Consider the following 17,376-nt stretch of genomic DNA (forward strand, 5'->3'; position numbering starts at 1 on the left):
GGAAGTGTTCAAGACCAGGTTGGATGGGGCTTTGAGCAACCTGGCCTAGAGGAAGGTGTCCCTGCCCATGGCAGTGCGCATGGAACTAAATGATCTTTAAAGGTCCCTTCCAGCCCAAACCATTCTATGATTCTATGAAAGGGTGATCCTGTGCTTATAACTGCCAGTTATCTTTTTCTCAACAACACGCTATTTTCATTCTGTGTACTCTAAAACACATACCCTTCCCCACCGTACTGGTAATTTAGGCAATTGGTGTCTTCCTAAGGGTAGTCTTGAACTCATTACCATTGTGCTGCATCTTAGTCATTTCAGGCCGTTTTTTCAACTTCTCAAGACTAGCATGAGTTCTGGCATGCTTGCAACCTTGCCAGATTGTATTGGCCTGGAATTCAACAGACACATTCTTCTTCCGTCTTCCAGGTTAATGAAAATGTTGAATACTCTTGGATCCAGGGCATATCTCTTAGAAAAGTATAGGGTGAAGAGTTTCAATTTGTGGACTAAAAAAACCTAACGACAACTCAGATGTTTGCTATCTGTTTTATGTGAAGCCAATAGTAGTTTTCTCTAGTCCATTTTTTCAGTCTGGACCATTACAACCTGTTGAGTGTCATACAAGAAAATGTCAAAATTTTGTTCCAAGTCAGCGCGTGAGATCTGCTTCTTCCCATCCTCAAGGCTAGTTATCTTGTAAGACAAGAAAATTTAAATTGACATGATTTCTACTTGGAAAAAAATCAGTGTGGCCTCTTTATTTCCTGCATTTGCTTTGGTGTCTACAAGTTCCCAGTTTTGAGGAAACGGAAGTTCAGTTCACTGGTCTTTAATTCCCCAGCTTCTTGTTTTACACCTTTTTAGAGATTATCACTGCAGTTGAACTTTTTCCAGTTTTCCTGGTTTTTTTTTTAGACACCTTCTATGAATAATAATTTTCAAAAATTATTATTAGGGGCTCTGAAATTTGGCCTGCTGAGATATTTTGCAGATCAGCTCATGTAAGTACGCTCTAACCTGCTGTTTTTCTTCAGATCTTACTCCTTTGTCACCAGTCACCTGGCTCACAGTTGATCTTTAGTGACAACTGAAGGGGAAAAAAAATTGAACAGGCCTCCAGTTTCATCTGCTGGCTGTCTTTCCTTTTTGTTAAATAACAAATTGATCCATTTTGGTCTTCCTCTTACTAGCAGTGTACTTCTGGAATAATTTCTTGTTGACTTTGAGGTCCCTTGCTTTTTGTCTCCTCTATTTTAACCTTTCTGATTTTTGTCCTGACACCCTCATGCTGTTCCTTTATACCCATTCATAGTAATCTGACCTACTTTCTATTTTCTTAATGCTTCTGGTGCTTCAGTAAAGGAAGCTTTGTTGTTCTTTTACAACATTCTGTCGGTCTTCTGCATTGGAAGAATTTGTGCTTGTGCTTTGATAGTTTCCTTAAAGAAGTGCTAGTCCTCTCTTTTTATAGATATGTCTTGTAACCTACCAGTTTTCTGCATTTATGGAAATCCCTCTTCTTCTGGCCCAGTATTTTTATTTGGATATTCTTTATTCTTTATTCTTTATTCAATATTTGGAAGTCTCTTATTTCATAGTCATTCCTACCAATGTAACCTTCTATCTTCATGTTTTTCAATCGGTTTCTCCTCTCTAACCACTCCCTTCCATTCCCTTTTGTTGCTTTATGTTTAAGGAATCCAGTAGCCTTTATAGATATCGTTTGTTGTATGCTTTTTGTTTCGGTGGTTAAAATTGCCCATAACAGTAAAATTCAGTGCCCGAGGTGATCCTGCTGATTGCTTACAGAGCTCTATAAAACCTGATCTTCCTGGGTTTGTAATGCTTACATGCTCGTACTGTGAGAGTGTTCACGTTCAATTTTGCCTTTTTAATCCATAGGTATGTTCCACATTCAAGTGCTCCCTCACTCCATGTTGCTCTCTGTGTAGCATACCTCAGAGCAAGTAAATGCATTCTTGTTATACAAAGTGCAGTGTCTCTGCCCTTTCCTTGCCTGTCTTGCCTGAACAAATACAAGTACTTTAAGTTTATTCCAAAATGAGAACTACCCTACCAAATCTCTAATTGAAATTATAATTCAGAAAGCACAACACTTAATAAAACTTCCAGCTCATTTTTGTCATTCTTTTTGCAGTAGGAAATTGATATAAAAATACTGTGATTATCCTCTTAGTACTCTCTTTTGTGTTCCTCCTTAGATGTAGTGAGGATTAACTTAGCCTCATGACAACCATTAAAATGGTGACCTATTGTTCCTTTGTAATTACGTCTTAACCAAGAATGATGACAGATGAAGTGCATATCCCTGAAAAGCCATGTTCCTAGAGAGAGTAAATGAAACACAAAAAGTAGGAAATATCTGTAAAACAGTGATCTTGGAAGGCCTTTCAGGTTCATGTGGGATTTGTGGCACCTAAGTTTGAGGCAGTCACATTTCAGAGTTACTGCAGACTTGAACCATCAGTAAGGGTTTTGGTTAGCAGATTCCTTGGTAAATAGTAGCACAGCTAAGACTCAGGTTTGCTGAAATATTTCCTGTCTCAACAGTTTGTCGTGAGAGGGTGCCAGAGCAATGGAGTTCTTGCTCTCCCCCCTCCCAGGATATATTTGGTGAAGGCTGCCTTGCTACGAGATTTTCATGGGTCTGTTATGTCAGCCTCTGTTTCCATGGATCTAATAATCTGTGAAAGTTTCACTCCGTCTTGCTCAGGGGAAAGATAGCTGGGAATCAGAAGTGTCAACTTGATCAGATGTGGTAATTCTTTGATCCTGAAAATGGTCTGCTTTTCCCAACCACGTAAGCAGGAGTAATGATTAAACAAACAAAAAAATTCGTTCAATGATTTAGCTTTTCTAAATTGAAGGTGAAAGTAAATGCTTAGTTGCTGGATGGGAGGACTTCTAACTTTTAAGAAGTTGCCTAAAATTAAGAAATGTGTAAATTTTCGTTTCTCTGAGATAAGTTAAGGAATAAATCATGACATAGAATGTGGTCTCTCTGGAAGAGAGCAGGGTACAGATTCCAAACTATTATATGTCAGTTCTTCCATCCTTGCAGCAATATATTATTGATGACGATAATACTCTAAAAACCCTTTCTTCTTTTCTCCTCTCAAGATTCACAATCGATACGAAGGCAAAGACATTTCAAAGCACAAGCGAAACTTGGCTATAGCAGGTGGTGTAACCTTATCTGTAATTGTTTCGCCAGTTGTAGCTGCAGTAACTGTAGGTAAGCAAATATTACTATTTTGTGTATTGGTAGCACCTTGTAACCAGAACTCTATAAGCACTCATGGATAAAACAGCTGAGAAGTCCTATAGTTTCCTTTTGTAGGTGAAGGAACTGAGACAATGAGGAGTCTGAGGTTATAAATTTATTGGGGCAGAACGGAGAATACAGTACTTCAGGAAATGCCGCATTAAAATGAAGAATTAAAAATAATTTTTATCTTGCAAATTGAAGTTTCCATATTGTCATATCTGGCTTTTAAAACTAAAGTATTTAAAGCTTTTTTTAAATGACTGACCACGAAAAAACTGTTGTCACAGAGTCTATTCGTATTTGAATAACTTCATATCAAACTTTTCTCAACACAAGAAAAATACAGTCTCTTACACTTAACATGACAGTAGTTGACAAACTATTTGTTATGCTCTGGGAGTCAGTTTGAATTCTATCACATTCTTTCTCATAGTGATTGAGGATAGCATTTGAGGAAAATCCAGCTGTACATTACAAATTCTTGTCATCTTACCACGTAATTTCAAGATCACTGTAAGCAAACCCTGATTATTTTCTTTTTTTTTTTGAAAGGAGTGGACTTGCCCAGTGCTGCCTTGCTTCTCTTTTGTTGCAGCTCAGGCATCTTCACAGTTGCGCAGTAAGCTGCCGTGGATAACTGATTCACGTTAAGACCCACCATTTAGTTTTAAGCTGGATCAGTCCCCTGATCCGATTCATCACGCAGTTGTGTATGCAGTGTTCTGCCTTGTGCCAGAAGTAATGCTCAGAGAGGAATGAGTGACCTCAGGAAGACAGGGCCACTTTTAGCAAGTGGTGGTTTAAATTGGCCATGAAGCTGCTCTAAACTGCTTGTTAATGACAGTGGGCCACTGTGCAAATGCAGATATGCTAGTCATAAAACTGTCTCTGGTGTCTGTCTGCATTGCATTGTTCTCATGTAGCTGTGGTGTCAGATCCCCCCTAAACAGGTAGTGGGACACAAAGTCTCGTAGATGTATTTATAGGTCTGCTTTACCTCATTCTTTCAAGCTGTTTCTTATTCCTGACCAGAGATAAAACTTGGCTTTTTAGGGAAAGCAGTTGGGTTTTATTTTGTGGAGTTTTTACTCTTGCCCTGTTGCCATTAACACATGGCCTCCAGTCTCAGGGCATTACATGGCTTCCAAAATAATGACCTTGAGAATATGGATTTCCTCCTTGAATGCTGAGGAATTTCTAGTGAAAGGGACTTCTTATAACAGGCGCCCTTCTTTTAGGTTAGATGGAGGAGCCTTTCTTTGCATTGAGTCTGCCTCTGTCCTGGCTTTTTCAGAATGTGCCAGCTTGCCATTTTTCAGTCTACCGTTTTTCTGTACCTTCTGTGTACTTCCGTCAGCAAAGCCATAGAATGGTTTAATTCATATGCCAAAGGAGTAACTTTCAGACCACTAGAAGTGGTGGGATGGTTGTGTGTGTATACCTGCGTGCACTTTAGCCCACAGTTTCTTTCAGTGGTTTCCCTTAACTCCTGCCACTCTGTTCCACAGAATTGTTTACTTCTAAGGAAAACTTGTATAATTAAAATTTTTAAATTGAGTCAGTGTGATACAATAAATATGAAAGATCCCACAGTAATAATAATGTTAAGTCCTATTAAATTGATAGCAAAGCCCTGTCTGACTTCAGTGGATGCAAAATCAAGCTTCTTATTAAATTAGTAGAGGTAGTAACGTTTTTAGTTGAATAACATTTGAAGTAGATCTCTGCTGTTTCTGCTTCTCAGGTGGAACATAGTTACAGTCCCCAATGGAGCTTATATGAACCTTTAAAGTTTTTTCATTTTGTTTGTAAAAGATGTTATGGACGTACTGGAAGTATTAATTCATCAAGCATTAAGCTGCTTTGCCTACCAATGCTGATAGAGGACATTCTGCCTGCTGAAAGTACTTTCCTGTCATTTCACCTTAGTGATTTACCAGTATTTCTTAATTTTGCTCCCTTCTGATTTCTTTCAAGTGTGAAATATTAAGTAATCATGGAAAATGAAATAACTTTTATGAAAGGCTCTAAAATATAAGTCACATTTAATGAAAGACTGTGCTTTCCTCGGTAGGTATTGGTGTTCCTATTATGCTGGCTTACGTATATGGAGTTGTTCCAATTTCCCTCTGCCGAAGTGGAGGCTGTGGTGTGTCAGCAGGCAACGGAAAAGGTGTCAGGATAGAATTTGATGATGAAAATGATATAAATGTTGGTGGAACAAATGCAGCTGTAGGTAAGAAAATTCTGTGTTTCATTTTCTATAAATTTGGGCTTTGTGATTTATATTGATGGCCTTAGATACTAGAATACATATTTGCAGAAGAGGTACTATACAGTTAGGACTACTTCCACTCATTGCTGAAAGACCAGCTTTCAGATGAGGATAGCTTCTCTGTGTTCGTGCTGTGCTGTAATACAAGCATTAAAGCTTTTCTCGTCCATTTGAATCAAAGCCAGACTCGAGTAGAGTCTTTTCCGTAGGTAAAAGTTTTAAGATAAAATTAAATGCTGCTTTTTCAGAATACTGCTTTGTGGAAACTTGCTGGCTTTCATCTTTTTATCTATAATAGGGGGAACTAAATGCTGATCTGGTGCTATTTTTATTTTAATTATGTGGCAGTATCCTTTGTGATAGGGTCTCTCTGTTTTCCTTGGCTCCATGTTACCTGTCCTATCGATGGTTAACTTTTTGGTATCTTAAGTATGTGATGTCAGGCATAACCATTATAGCAACTTCAAGAAAGGTATCTCTTCCCCCCCGCCCCGACAAAGTTATCTTTTTGTCACAGTGTGTTTTATAAATCCTTTTTCTCAGCATAATTTCAGGAACGGTTTCCATGGTCACATTCTAGAAACTACTAAGTTCTACTTCCATAACTGACAAGCCTTCTTTATTTCTGTCTAGATACCACTTCAGTAGCAGAGGCACGTCATAACCCTAGCATAGGCGAAGGAAGCGTTGGAGGACTGACTGGCAGCTTGAGTGCGAGTGGTAGCCACATGGATAGAATAGGAGCCATTCGAGACAACCTAAGTGAAACTGCTAGTACCATGGCCCTGGCTGGGGCTAGTATAACAGGGAGTCTCTCAGGAAGTGCAATGGTTAACTGCTTTAACAGGTAAGAGACATGCTTTCTACCGTACAGTATCCTGCTCTACGTGTAAGCCGAGGAAGTGGTATTAATAGGTTTTTTTAATTTTTGGTTTTTTAAATAAAAACTCCTATTAGAAGGAACTGTCTCTGGGAGATAGAGACAGTTCTCTGACAAACTTGTTGGTTTCCAAGAGATCGTGCCAGACCACAATCCTCAAAAAAGAGTTTGAATTTTTTTCAGGGTGAGTGGGGCCTGAGATCTTGTTCTCCTGCTTCCCAGGAGAGCAGCCTCTACCCAGGAGTCAGAGGGAGGCACCTCATGTCTAACACAGTCATGTTCTCCGGTGCATCTCACCCCAAAGTCAGAACTGCTGACTTGTTCAGTAGTCTACAAGTACTAAACTGTGCCTTCAGAACACCTGGCTGGAGTGTGGATTCACAATGGACTTAGGCAGGAGGGGAGGCAGCTGGGCACCTGGCCTTGCCGAGGTGGCAACTTCTTGGCACTTACGTGCTCAATGCCTCCTGTGAATTGGGGCCTTACTGTTTGTTGGCTGTCCTGCACCCTGAAGAGAAAGGGAGTGTCTGGAAAGGATTGTTAACATTTAGGGTTCAGGATGGAATTTGCTCTTTAAATCAGGCGCTAACACTGCTCGTTTTCTTGAGTAAATTGGAAGTCCAGGCTATATAGAATAAGGAGGGCAGGATAGCAGCAAGAGTTTCCTTATGTTTCAAGCTGTGACTGCTGAGTGAGGTATACCTATCCTCTTCTTTAAAGAGCTGGGAGCGGAAAACAAAAGAAAAAAACACTTCCAATTCACTCTCAGAACATAAATAAACAAGGCATTTGGAAAAAAGCTTATAATTTATTTGGTTTATCTGCTCAGCCCAACTTAAGATTGCTCAGGTTTCTATTATTCCTGTTGCAGTTGATAACAATACAATGTAAAGCAGAGTACAGAACACAGTTCTCTGCCTGTTGTTTGATTTAGTAATAATTTTGCAGCTGGAGAAACAGGGGAAGTATAATGTCTTGAACTTATGTACCCTTCTGATTGTTTTTTCCATTTTTAGAATACAGTACGCTATCTGCAAAAGAATTGTACCTAAGCCTGGAAGTTGTTCTTGTAAATCTCAGGGAGGAAAGAATCCAGAACCTCTGGTTAACATGCAACATTTTGCTTTGTTGGGAAATTAATCTGGTTTTGCTTTAGGGTGTTTTTAGTTTGGTTTTATCAGAAAGTAGTAATTTTTGACAGTGGGAAGAGAGAACCTGTTTCAGTAGGGTAAATATGCGCATCTGTACTGGAGTAACTAATAAACTCTAACTACTGAATGGTGGAGAAACTCTGCGAGGTGACACTAATTTTCAACTAGTGTGCTTTAACTGTAGCAGCAGTATATGCAACTTTCTTTCTTTCTCTCCAAGACTGGAAGTACAAGCAGATGTGCAGAAAGAACGTTACAGCCTGAGTGGAGAATCTGGCACAGTTAGCTTGGGAACAGTTAGTGATAATGCCAGTACCAAAGCAATGGCGGGATCCATTCTGAACTCCTACATCCCTTTGGACAGGTAAGAGAAATGTGGTGAAAAGAGAAGGTTAATAAGCCTTGCTTATTAAAGGATATTCTAAGCATGGCTCAGCTGTTCTACTTCAATGATTGCCCTTTGAAACTGCAAATTTTGTTACAAACTGAATTACATGTGACTGCTTATATTTGCCAAGGTGATTTCCGAAGAGGAACGCCATTGCTGTAGCCCAGTAAGGTGTTTGATATTTCAGACTCTGTGTTTTTCTTTGGGCTGTTTATTTGGTTAAACACTTAATTCTTCTAAAAGAAGTTACATCTCCCTAACTTTCTTTTGCTATGTATCTTGGAAAGCAGTAAGAGTTTGTTTTGCTGTGTTAGCTGGCTTATCTTAGATGACCGCTTGCACTCACGGATTCTTTTTTGTTCTAGGGAAGGCAACAGTATGGAAGTGCAAGTGGATATTGAATCAAAGCCAGCCAAATTCAGACACAACAGTGGAAGCAGTAGTGTTGATGATGGCAGTGCTGCAGGTCGTAGTAATGCCGGTTGTTCATCGGCCTGCTTGCCAGAAAGTAAATCTAGTGCCACCAAGTGGTCCAAAGAAGCAACAGCAGGAAAAAAATGTAAAGGTAAGCTGAGAAAGAAGAGTAGCATGAAGATAAATGAGACAAGAGAGGACATGGATGCTCAGCTGTTGGAACAACAAAGCACAAACTCCAGTGAATTTGACTCTCCCTCTCTTAGTGATAGTATTCCATCTGTGGCAGATTCTCACTCGAGTCATTTTTCCGAGTTTAGTTGCTCAGATATGGAAAGTATGAAAACTTCCTGTAGCCATGGTTCCAGCGACTATCATACTCGCTTTACCACAGTCAGTGTTCTCCCAGAGGTGGAAAATGATCGCTTGGAAAACTCTCCACAGCCAAGTGGAATCCCTGCGCCTGTTCCAACAGCCCCAAGCACTGATGTTCCACAGCTGAGTTACATTGCTGAGGAAAACATTAATAATGGATCTTCGAAAGATGTAGATTTAGGTATTGGTGAAACACTGAAAGAGACAAACAACAACCATTCACAACATGCTGTGGAATTAAGCACTGCTATTCAGACTGAAATTTAAGCCTATAAGTGCTGCAAAAATATATGTACCACTAATGATCCCTGTCTGAAAGCTGGTTGAATTACATGCGACTTCCGTAAGTTTCAGGTGACCAGCAGAAGCAAGGTTTTGATACAACTGCATTTTATATATACTTGTCTGATAAGGCAAAATACTTCATATGGATCTTAGACCTGTGTGAAGAGACATGAAGGCTTTAACCAAGTGCATTACAGCAGTACAAATACGTCCATGTTTTGTATTTTTGCCACAACTTTGCTTGAAAGCATATACTTGGTGTATTTAGATAAAAATTGGTAAATTCTTGATATGTTAAATGCTGAAATGAATAATATGTCCTGCACTGTTCACTTGGAAAATATGGGGTTTGGGATAAATGGGTGTTAGCTGAGCGTTAGTGACTTAAAACCATTCTTGTGTGAACTCTATTTAAGGGAAGCAAAAGTTTTGCAGAGACCTATACAAACATATTTCAACAGTGAATATTCGTAATGATAATTTTGTTTCATAACTGGACACACTATTTAGAATGCATGTAGAATGAACCGCATATCTTCAGATGGATGTAGCCTGTGTCAGAAGTGTTTATGGCATTTTACATAATTTTGAAACAGAAGAGATTGGTACTTTAACATATGGTGGAATGGAGACATCACCTGTGAAGAACAGTGGGGTTACTTATTTATTCATGCAACCAACCATGCAGCAGATAAGGCTACTATATAGCGTATAAAAACTGTAAAATAACAATCCAGTGATTTATAAGCATTGTAGAAGAGCAGATGCAGTCACCTTTCATTAGGGGGAAAAGCGGTGCCCCATCAATTCTTGGTGCCTTTGGGAAAGACTGGGTTTGAAGTGCCTGGTCGTTTGAGGATTTTACTGTAATGTTTTCCAGAATGTCCTCTTTGGCCACCTTGGATCACAAAAGAAAATTCTAGTGAATAAAATGACTGTGGTAGATAAATGTATAGTAGTAATGAAGTATTGGCCTACCAAAGACTCACTCAGGCTTTAGTGGACATGACATCTCTTTGCAAGACATGCGTATCTTCAGTCCCAGAATCAAAGTGCAGTGCAATGACTGCCCAAGTGCAAAGATGGGTTCCAAATATGCTGGCTTTTTCTTTTCCTTTTGCATATGGAAGATGTACAGCTGAACACAAGCTGAAGTTGGCCAAAGCGCCTGCACTGTTAACATTTTTTTTGCTATGTAATTCACTAAAATGAAAAAAAAAAAAAAATTGTGAATATCAAAATAACAGTTAACAATGTTCTGTCTCGTGTTTCATGTATTGCCATTATGGTGCTACTGGAAGTTTGGTTGGATAAAAAGAAAATGCCATCAGCTGCAGTCCTCTTCCATGACCTAGCCTCACCAGTTTCAGTAATATGCTTATAACACTAGTGCCAGTTATGTTATTTGATGCTTGTTACAGTATTTGTATATTTGCAATTCAGTTTTGCTCAATAATATGCGTGTAAACTGCCTATCTGAAATAAATGTCTAAATACTGACTTCTAGTGGTCCTTTGTTTAGTGTGCTGATTAGCCTTATAAAAATGTGTATGTTCCCAAGAAGGTGCTTTTTTTTTCCTGTAAGGTGCTGACTGCTGTCATCTCTTGTTGCCTTTAAACACTTTCATTTTGTTAGGTGTGTTTTGGAAGTTGAATGCTCTGATACTTTGAACTACAAGATCTGAAGTTAGTTGATTTTGTACAAGGCTTCAACCTGATTTCTTTTCATCTTAAAGAACAGCAATCTAAGCCGCCTCTATGGCGGGCAGGACAGTAAATGGTTTTCTGAGAGGATGCTGCTCTGGCATAAGCATATTTCTCTTTAAACAAAATTGCACCATCTTGGTACAAGTGGACGGGCTACGGTCAGAATGCTGAGCTAAACTCAAAATCTACTTTCTCCATCTGAAGTGATGCTTTCTCGATTTACACAGTCTGTACGAAGTTCATTCTGAAACACTGCAGACGGGCCAGAGTTTCTGGGTACCAACTGGTATTTTTTGCTTGGCTGAACTGCCTATTCATCAGGCTCATTTTCTCACCTGCATCATGACAGGCTCGGGAAGGAAGAAGCTAAAACTGATTGGGATGCATTACAGAAGACGTAGCTGGATCTGCCTCATCCCAAACCCGTATGTAAGCTATATTTATATCAGAGTGAGTAACAAGAGGATAACTGTTATGCTGGGTCAACTCTGAAGCTACAATTAGAGCATTATTTATACCATTTCCAATGGCAGATGCTCAGAGAGAATAAGAAATAGGACAAGTGGAACACAATGTACCCTAGAAATGGTAGCAAGGCATACAGGCAATTTTTGCCATGTCATCAGGCAGTCTGAATTGAAGCAAATGCAAATTTTTATATTTTGTAGGGAGGCTAGCGTTAACAGTTCCTTTTTGTGCTCTGTTCCTGATTGATTTCCCCCCCCCCCCCCCTCCCCAGTCTGAACACTTTTAAAAAATACATTGTTACTGAAGAGTAAATGTATGGAATTAGGATCAGCGTTAACTGAATGAAGCATTTTATTATCTTACAACACCAGCTTGTGAATTCTGATGTGATTTTTCAGGCCTGTATAGAAATGTCTCTCTTAATCATGAACTGAAGCGTTAACTGATTCTTTAGGCAGAGGCTGGAGAATGAAGTGGAGTGAAATGTGACTTGGTGAGCCAGCCATGCTTCTGTCGCTGCACATGCAGTCCAACTGGTGAACATTCTTCAAGGCCTACTATTTCTAAACCTCTGAATAAGTTAAATTTCTGTGCAGTCCCATACAACCACCTTCAATTAATCATCTTAAGCCAGACGTTATTTGCTCCATGCCATACAGCAGAAGGTGAACCTCCCCTTTGGCTTTTATTTTGTTTAGTTTTGAATCTGATGTCTCATGGAATAGCAATAAAGTTGTCTTGCACTTTGAAAACGTGTGATTTGGCTTTATCCAGTACACCTATGAAATGACTAAAGCACATCAATTTGTAGCAATGCAATCTAATGCTAACAGCAGGGAATTGGGAGGTGGAGGACCTATTTCTGTGAGTTTAACCCTAACTCTTAATTTCTCAGGGCCTCAATTTTGCTGTGCAGGAAGTTGGAAATACGGTTTTCCCTTGTAAGTAAACTTTATCAAATGATAGTGTTATTTTCAGTCACTCTGAAACAATCTTTGATAATTTTATATTCCACATTAAGAGGTAACTAATGTTGAAATACAGGTAAGCTTTTCCATTCACTTTTGGGTAAGTTTTTAGCAGAAAACTTTTGCTGATTCATTATGTAACTTTTTTTTTTATTCAGAGGTAGTGTTATTTCATATGTGAGGCAGTCTAAACAGCACTAATAAATGTAGTGCAGCACTGAATTTTGTTTTGAGTCTGTAAAAAAAAAAAAAAAAAAGTAAAAGATACAACACTTCTATCAATACAGTAATACAGAAGATGCTTCTCTTATTTATAGATCTACCAGTGTAAGAATTCAATAAAGCAAAGTTTTTCTTTCACTGAAATATAAACCACAGGAAAGATCAAGTTTACATCTGGTCTCCCAACATGAAAGTTCTTTTTCAGAAATTTTCTTTGTGGTTCCTGGCCACTTTGACTAATTTGTGTCAGATTGTGAATCTCAAGAGGAAATAATCTAACATCTGCTATATCAAAGAATTCTTGAGATGGTTACAACTTTAAATAGATAAAAACTGTCATAACAGCTCTCCTCCCAATGTTTGAATGTGCTTTTTTGTAGTAAAGCATCTGGACTTGTACATCCCTTCCTTTCATTGAATCAGTGTCTCAAACCTTAGCATGTATGAGCTGATTACTTTTTACCGATACGTAAACATTTTTTTACTGACTTACCTCTCTTTCAACCATTTTGATATGCAAATCCAAATTAATTTTTAGATAGTTGCCTACTTAGTAATGCCATCACTCTCATGGGTAATAATGCTTTAGAAGGATAACCACGCAGATGGTTGAAAAAATACTAACTGGAGGTAAGGAACTTTTATCAGGAAATTATTTTTCACTTGATTTAGATGTTTAGGGGAGAGATTTTAGTTGCCTCACTGAAAAACAAACCAACCAAACCCAAAATACCAGGTCATATGCTATGAAATTGTCTACTTAAAATTTATTCAATTATATTTAAGCCAAATCATACCAGGAAGGGGGCAAAAAGGGTACTGAGCAGAAAATAAGAAAGGTAAAATACCCTGTCCTGTGTAGGTGTTTGGAAAGGAAGGTTTGGATTTTTGGTCCACGTTGCACAGCCGTGCTCTGATGATATGTCAGTGGCATTTGGAGCTGGAAACTTGTCTGAGCCACGTCCTGGGAACTGCACGATGCCCCTGTGTCTGTGGTCTTTGGTGGCTGGGGGCTCTGTGCAGGGTGGGTTGTGATTCTTTGCCCCCCATTGCACTGGGGGTTTCAAGAAATAAAAAGGTGCCAAAGATTGGGAGGCAGGCAGGAGGTGGACGTGCGCAGAGAGCTGAAGGAGTCCAACTGCTCAGCAGATCACCTTCCACGTTGCCTTGCAGACAAGCAGTGATGGTACGTCACTATAAAAGGCAGCAGCATTTTTGGATGCCTCTGCTTTGGGTGGGGACTGATCAAAGTGCAACTAGAGCTTTAAGTGGCCATTTTAAAGACTTTTAAAAATGGCAGAAATTAGTAGATCCACTGCCGCAGCCTGGATTCTGCTAACCAGAGCTGGCCCTCTCTTGGGAATAATACTGCTTGACTGGGTCTACTGCCATCTTGTTTTCTGGCAGTAACATCATCTAAAAGTCTTGTTTCTTTGAGTGTAAAGGGATAAAAGCTACTTGACATCCTCCTTCCTCAAGTGTTGTTTTGGGAGGAAAAGATACAAGCATTAATATTCCATCTAATTCAGGTGAAATTGAGGCAGTCTTGAGCAGAAACTCAGCAGTGAACCTGAGAGAACCTTTCTGAAATTATAAAGGTCTAAAGAGCGCCATTACCACCTTGACCGCTCCTGCTGCCCTCAGGGTGACAGCCATGTGGTCTTCTCAGATGGAACAACTTGATGTGGCTGTGGGAGCAAAATGTTCTCCACATTTAGGGTCACAGAACCCCCAGGTCGGATCTGGGTGAGAGACAATCCCGAACTGGTGGCAGCATCTTTGGTACCTTCAGTCTCAAAGGGTAGGAGAAACAGGGAAATGTGGACATGAGGTATTTTGTAATCAAGAAGTTTATATGGGAGGCAAAGGAAGAGTTAGATTCACAGACCACAAGCGTAGCACTAACTGGTGTGCCTAACGGAAGTCAACCTACAAGAGCCCCCAGTCTTGAAGATGGCTCTGAAGATACTACTCTCCAGTCCCTATTTGTGGTTTGGTGCTGTTCATATGACAGTATGTTAAAGATACAAGGCATAAACTGAGGGTATAGATTGTGGTCAGGCGAATGTGATGCCGAATGAAGAGCTTCCGGTTCTCCCCTAGGAAGGGACGTGGTCTTGCACTGTTCTGCTTGCCTGTGTGAATGCTGCCCTTGCTACCAAAGCTGCTGTCCCCCAAAGGAGGGAGCACCAAGCCGTTGCTCTGAGCGCACGCAGGTTGACTCCCCATCAAAATTCAGACCTGAGCTCTCAGATCTCCACACTGAAGCTCTCTGCCAGACAGCAGTGTCATGACCCACCTGGGTGAGGGAGGCAGATGAAACGGTACCCTCAGCAGAGACTGCAGCCAGGACAACACCTGCCAGTCTCCAGTCTCCATCGTATAGAGACGCTGCCTCCTGGGAGAGTGCGTAGTGTTGGTCAGCCCTGCTGGTGTCACGGACGAGGTGCAGGGTGCTCTGTGCAGGCAGAGCGCAATGCTGCCACTTGTATGCCAGGGATGCATGTGCCCCTGCGCATGCAAGAAGGTTAAAGTGCTGTGGGTCCTGCAGCACTGTCGGCTTCCCCTGCTGCTGGTGACACGTTCTCATCATCATGCAGAGGTGCGCACAGACTGACAGCACTATCGTAAATGCTCTTGTCTTGAACTTGCAAAATAACTTGTTCAGCTTTCTCAGCTCCATGATGGGTTGCCATCTTCCTTTCTTCTTTAGTTCTAGAAAGTAACGGCTGTAAAATACCTTCCATAGAGAGGAGGAAAAGAGGCCCTACTTCTAGGTCTAGTTTATTGCCAGCATTATGGACCCTGTATAGTGTAACTTGTGGACAGTCTCTTGGACTCTCAAGAGGAGAATTTGGCAAGTATCTAGCAAATCATGCATAAGGTTTTGCAATGTCTTTCTAAGTAGATGCAAAGTTTTCATATAAGGTTTTGAATGCTGCCCTAAAGAAGCTGTTGAGAAGGTGGAATAGCCTCTGTGAGGGCACAAAACCATCTTGTGAAGATGTAATTGGAAAAGGTGCTGAGACAAGTCCTGACCAGGACGCATTGGTCCCTTTTTTACATGAGCTGGAATTCAGTGCACAGAAATGTTCCCCCTTTGGGCTGTACTTGTATAAAGGGTCCTCTGCTAGAGGAACTAGATTGTGAGGTGCATCCTGTTGCTGTGAAGGAAGGCCTTGGGCGCTGTGCTGAAGGAGCTTCTTTGAGTAGCTGCCTCTAGACCTCCTTGAACGGTTTGGTTCAAATTCAGATGCAGTTATTGCTAAAATAGAATAACATAGCAATACATCTCATATACTTAATCAGATTGAAACATGGGTATTCTAAAGCGCCCTTGAGTACTAGGGGCAGCAATAGAGTTGTCTTTGAGGTTGTCGAAAACTTTAGTCGAGACCCAACTGACATGTCAGGGAATTCATAGTAAAAAAAAAAAGTTGCATTTTTTTTCTGAGGAGCCAGACTTTATGTATATATTTTTATATGTATATATGTATTAATTATACTTCTCTGTCCTTTCTCATTATTTGCTTCCTTGTAGAAAAGAGATTGCAACAGCTTTTCGGAAGGAGTTTGTGGTTTTTGCGATAGTTTCTCTTGGCCTTGGTGAAGGGCTGCTGCCTGGGCACCCTGGAGTGCAGCAACGCTCACACGCAAGGGACGCACCACAGCTACAAGCGTAGGGACAGATGCTCATCGGTGAGCGTGCCCAGCTGTGGGCTCCCTGCTCTGATGTCTGCACTGCTTCCTACCCTCTGCTTCCAGCGCTGCTGGCCTTGCCTGCTATAGACCTTTCTCCCTATGGAAAATCTGACTTGTTTTCCCTTTGTGTCATTTCTTGATCCCCTAAGTTTGTTTTCTGGTCTTTCTGGGCGTTGAAGGCCCTGCTGCTGCTGGAGGCCAGCTGGGGACAGGGATGTGCTGCGGGAAGGCCAGACTGAGAGCTGCAGTTCCTGCAGATCTCAGCTCTGCACCATCCCCATCGTGGCAGTCCCCACGTAGAGCAGGGAAACACAGTGTTCCAAGCAGATAAAAGTCTATTCCTGGCTCTGCAGTGGAGTTGCCATGTGACCTTGTTCAGCTTCACTTCTGCATGGAAAACCTGAGGCTCACCTCCCAGCTCTCACGGTGCACGGAAAGCTGCAAGCGTAGCGTGGCCATCCAGCACTGAGCTGTGCTGACCCCGGCATGGGGCAGGGCTGAGCACTGCCTTGGTGTCAGGACAAACGCAGAGCTGGCACTTCAGCGGCACGTGGGAAGCCCAAAGGGAGTGGGACTATGCGGCCGAGCAAACTCTGTCCTGCCGTGTCCTGTATGGCAAAGTGTCAGAGAGCGAGTGCACTGACCAAGTTAAGCAGACGAACAAACAGACCTGTGTGCGAAGCTCCTGCGTAACACTTCTGGCCCCATCGCCAGCTCCTAGCTATTGGGTTTGACTGCATGCTCCATGGGAACCGCGGGGCAGCAGAAGGAGGTAAAGTGCCTGGGAGCACAGCAGGGTAAGAGCATCCGCTTACCAGCCTCTGGGCTGATACCTAAAACGTGATCAAATGGCTGCGCTGGGCTTCCCTTGAAATGTTTTGGTTTCAGATCAGGCAGCAGAGGGAACGGGTATCTGCCTGGCACAAAATCCAGCCTCCTCGCAGCAGCTGGAAGCTCAACCACAAACATAAACCTGCTGTTGCACCTTGCTCATGTGGGAGGCCAGGTAACTGAGGATCTTTGAGACAGGACGGCCTCAGCTCGTCTACACACCAGGTACCAGCAGAAATCATTTTGGCAGGCAAAGCCAGCAAGCCGACAAGACACAAGTCTCCTTTCACCAGGACCTGGTGAGCTGGCTTGACAAAAGGACTGTCATTGCTTGCCGTCTCAACAATAAGGACATCAAAATTTACAACAGCCTAAAGTCGAGCAGTTGGGTTTAGGCACCAGACCAGTGCTGATGGGGTTTTTA

General features: G+C 41.3%; 1 protein-coding gene across 6 annotated transcripts in view; it reads left to right on the forward strand.

Moving 5' to 3' along the window:
- Positions 1-10,554, forward strand: part of RNF19A (ring finger protein 19A, RBR E3 ubiquitin protein ligase) — a 60,307-nt gene extending 49,753 nt beyond the window's left edge. For all 6 annotated transcript variants that reach the window (XM_076329334.1, XM_076329333.1, XM_076329338.1 and 3 more), the window contains 5 exons: positions 3,139-3,253; positions 5,361-5,522; positions 6,195-6,408; positions 7,813-7,956; positions 8,346-10,554. In XM_076329334.1, coding sequence (XP_076185449.1) covers positions 3,139-3,253; positions 5,361-5,522; positions 6,195-6,408; positions 7,813-7,956; positions 8,346-9,036 — 1,326 coding nt within the window. In that variant the 3' untranslated portion in view covers positions 9,037-10,554. The remainder of the gene's footprint in view (positions 1-3,138; positions 3,254-5,360; positions 5,523-6,194; positions 6,409-7,812; positions 7,957-8,345) is intronic.
- The last annotated feature ends 6,822 nt before the right edge of the window (positions 10,555-17,376 follow it).

This window comes from Aptenodytes patagonicus, chromosome 2, assembly GCF_965638725.1.
Source record: "Aptenodytes patagonicus chromosome 2, bAptPat1.pri.cur, whole genome shotgun sequence".
NCBI lineage: Eukaryota > Metazoa > Chordata > Aves > Sphenisciformes > Spheniscidae > Aptenodytes > Aptenodytes patagonicus.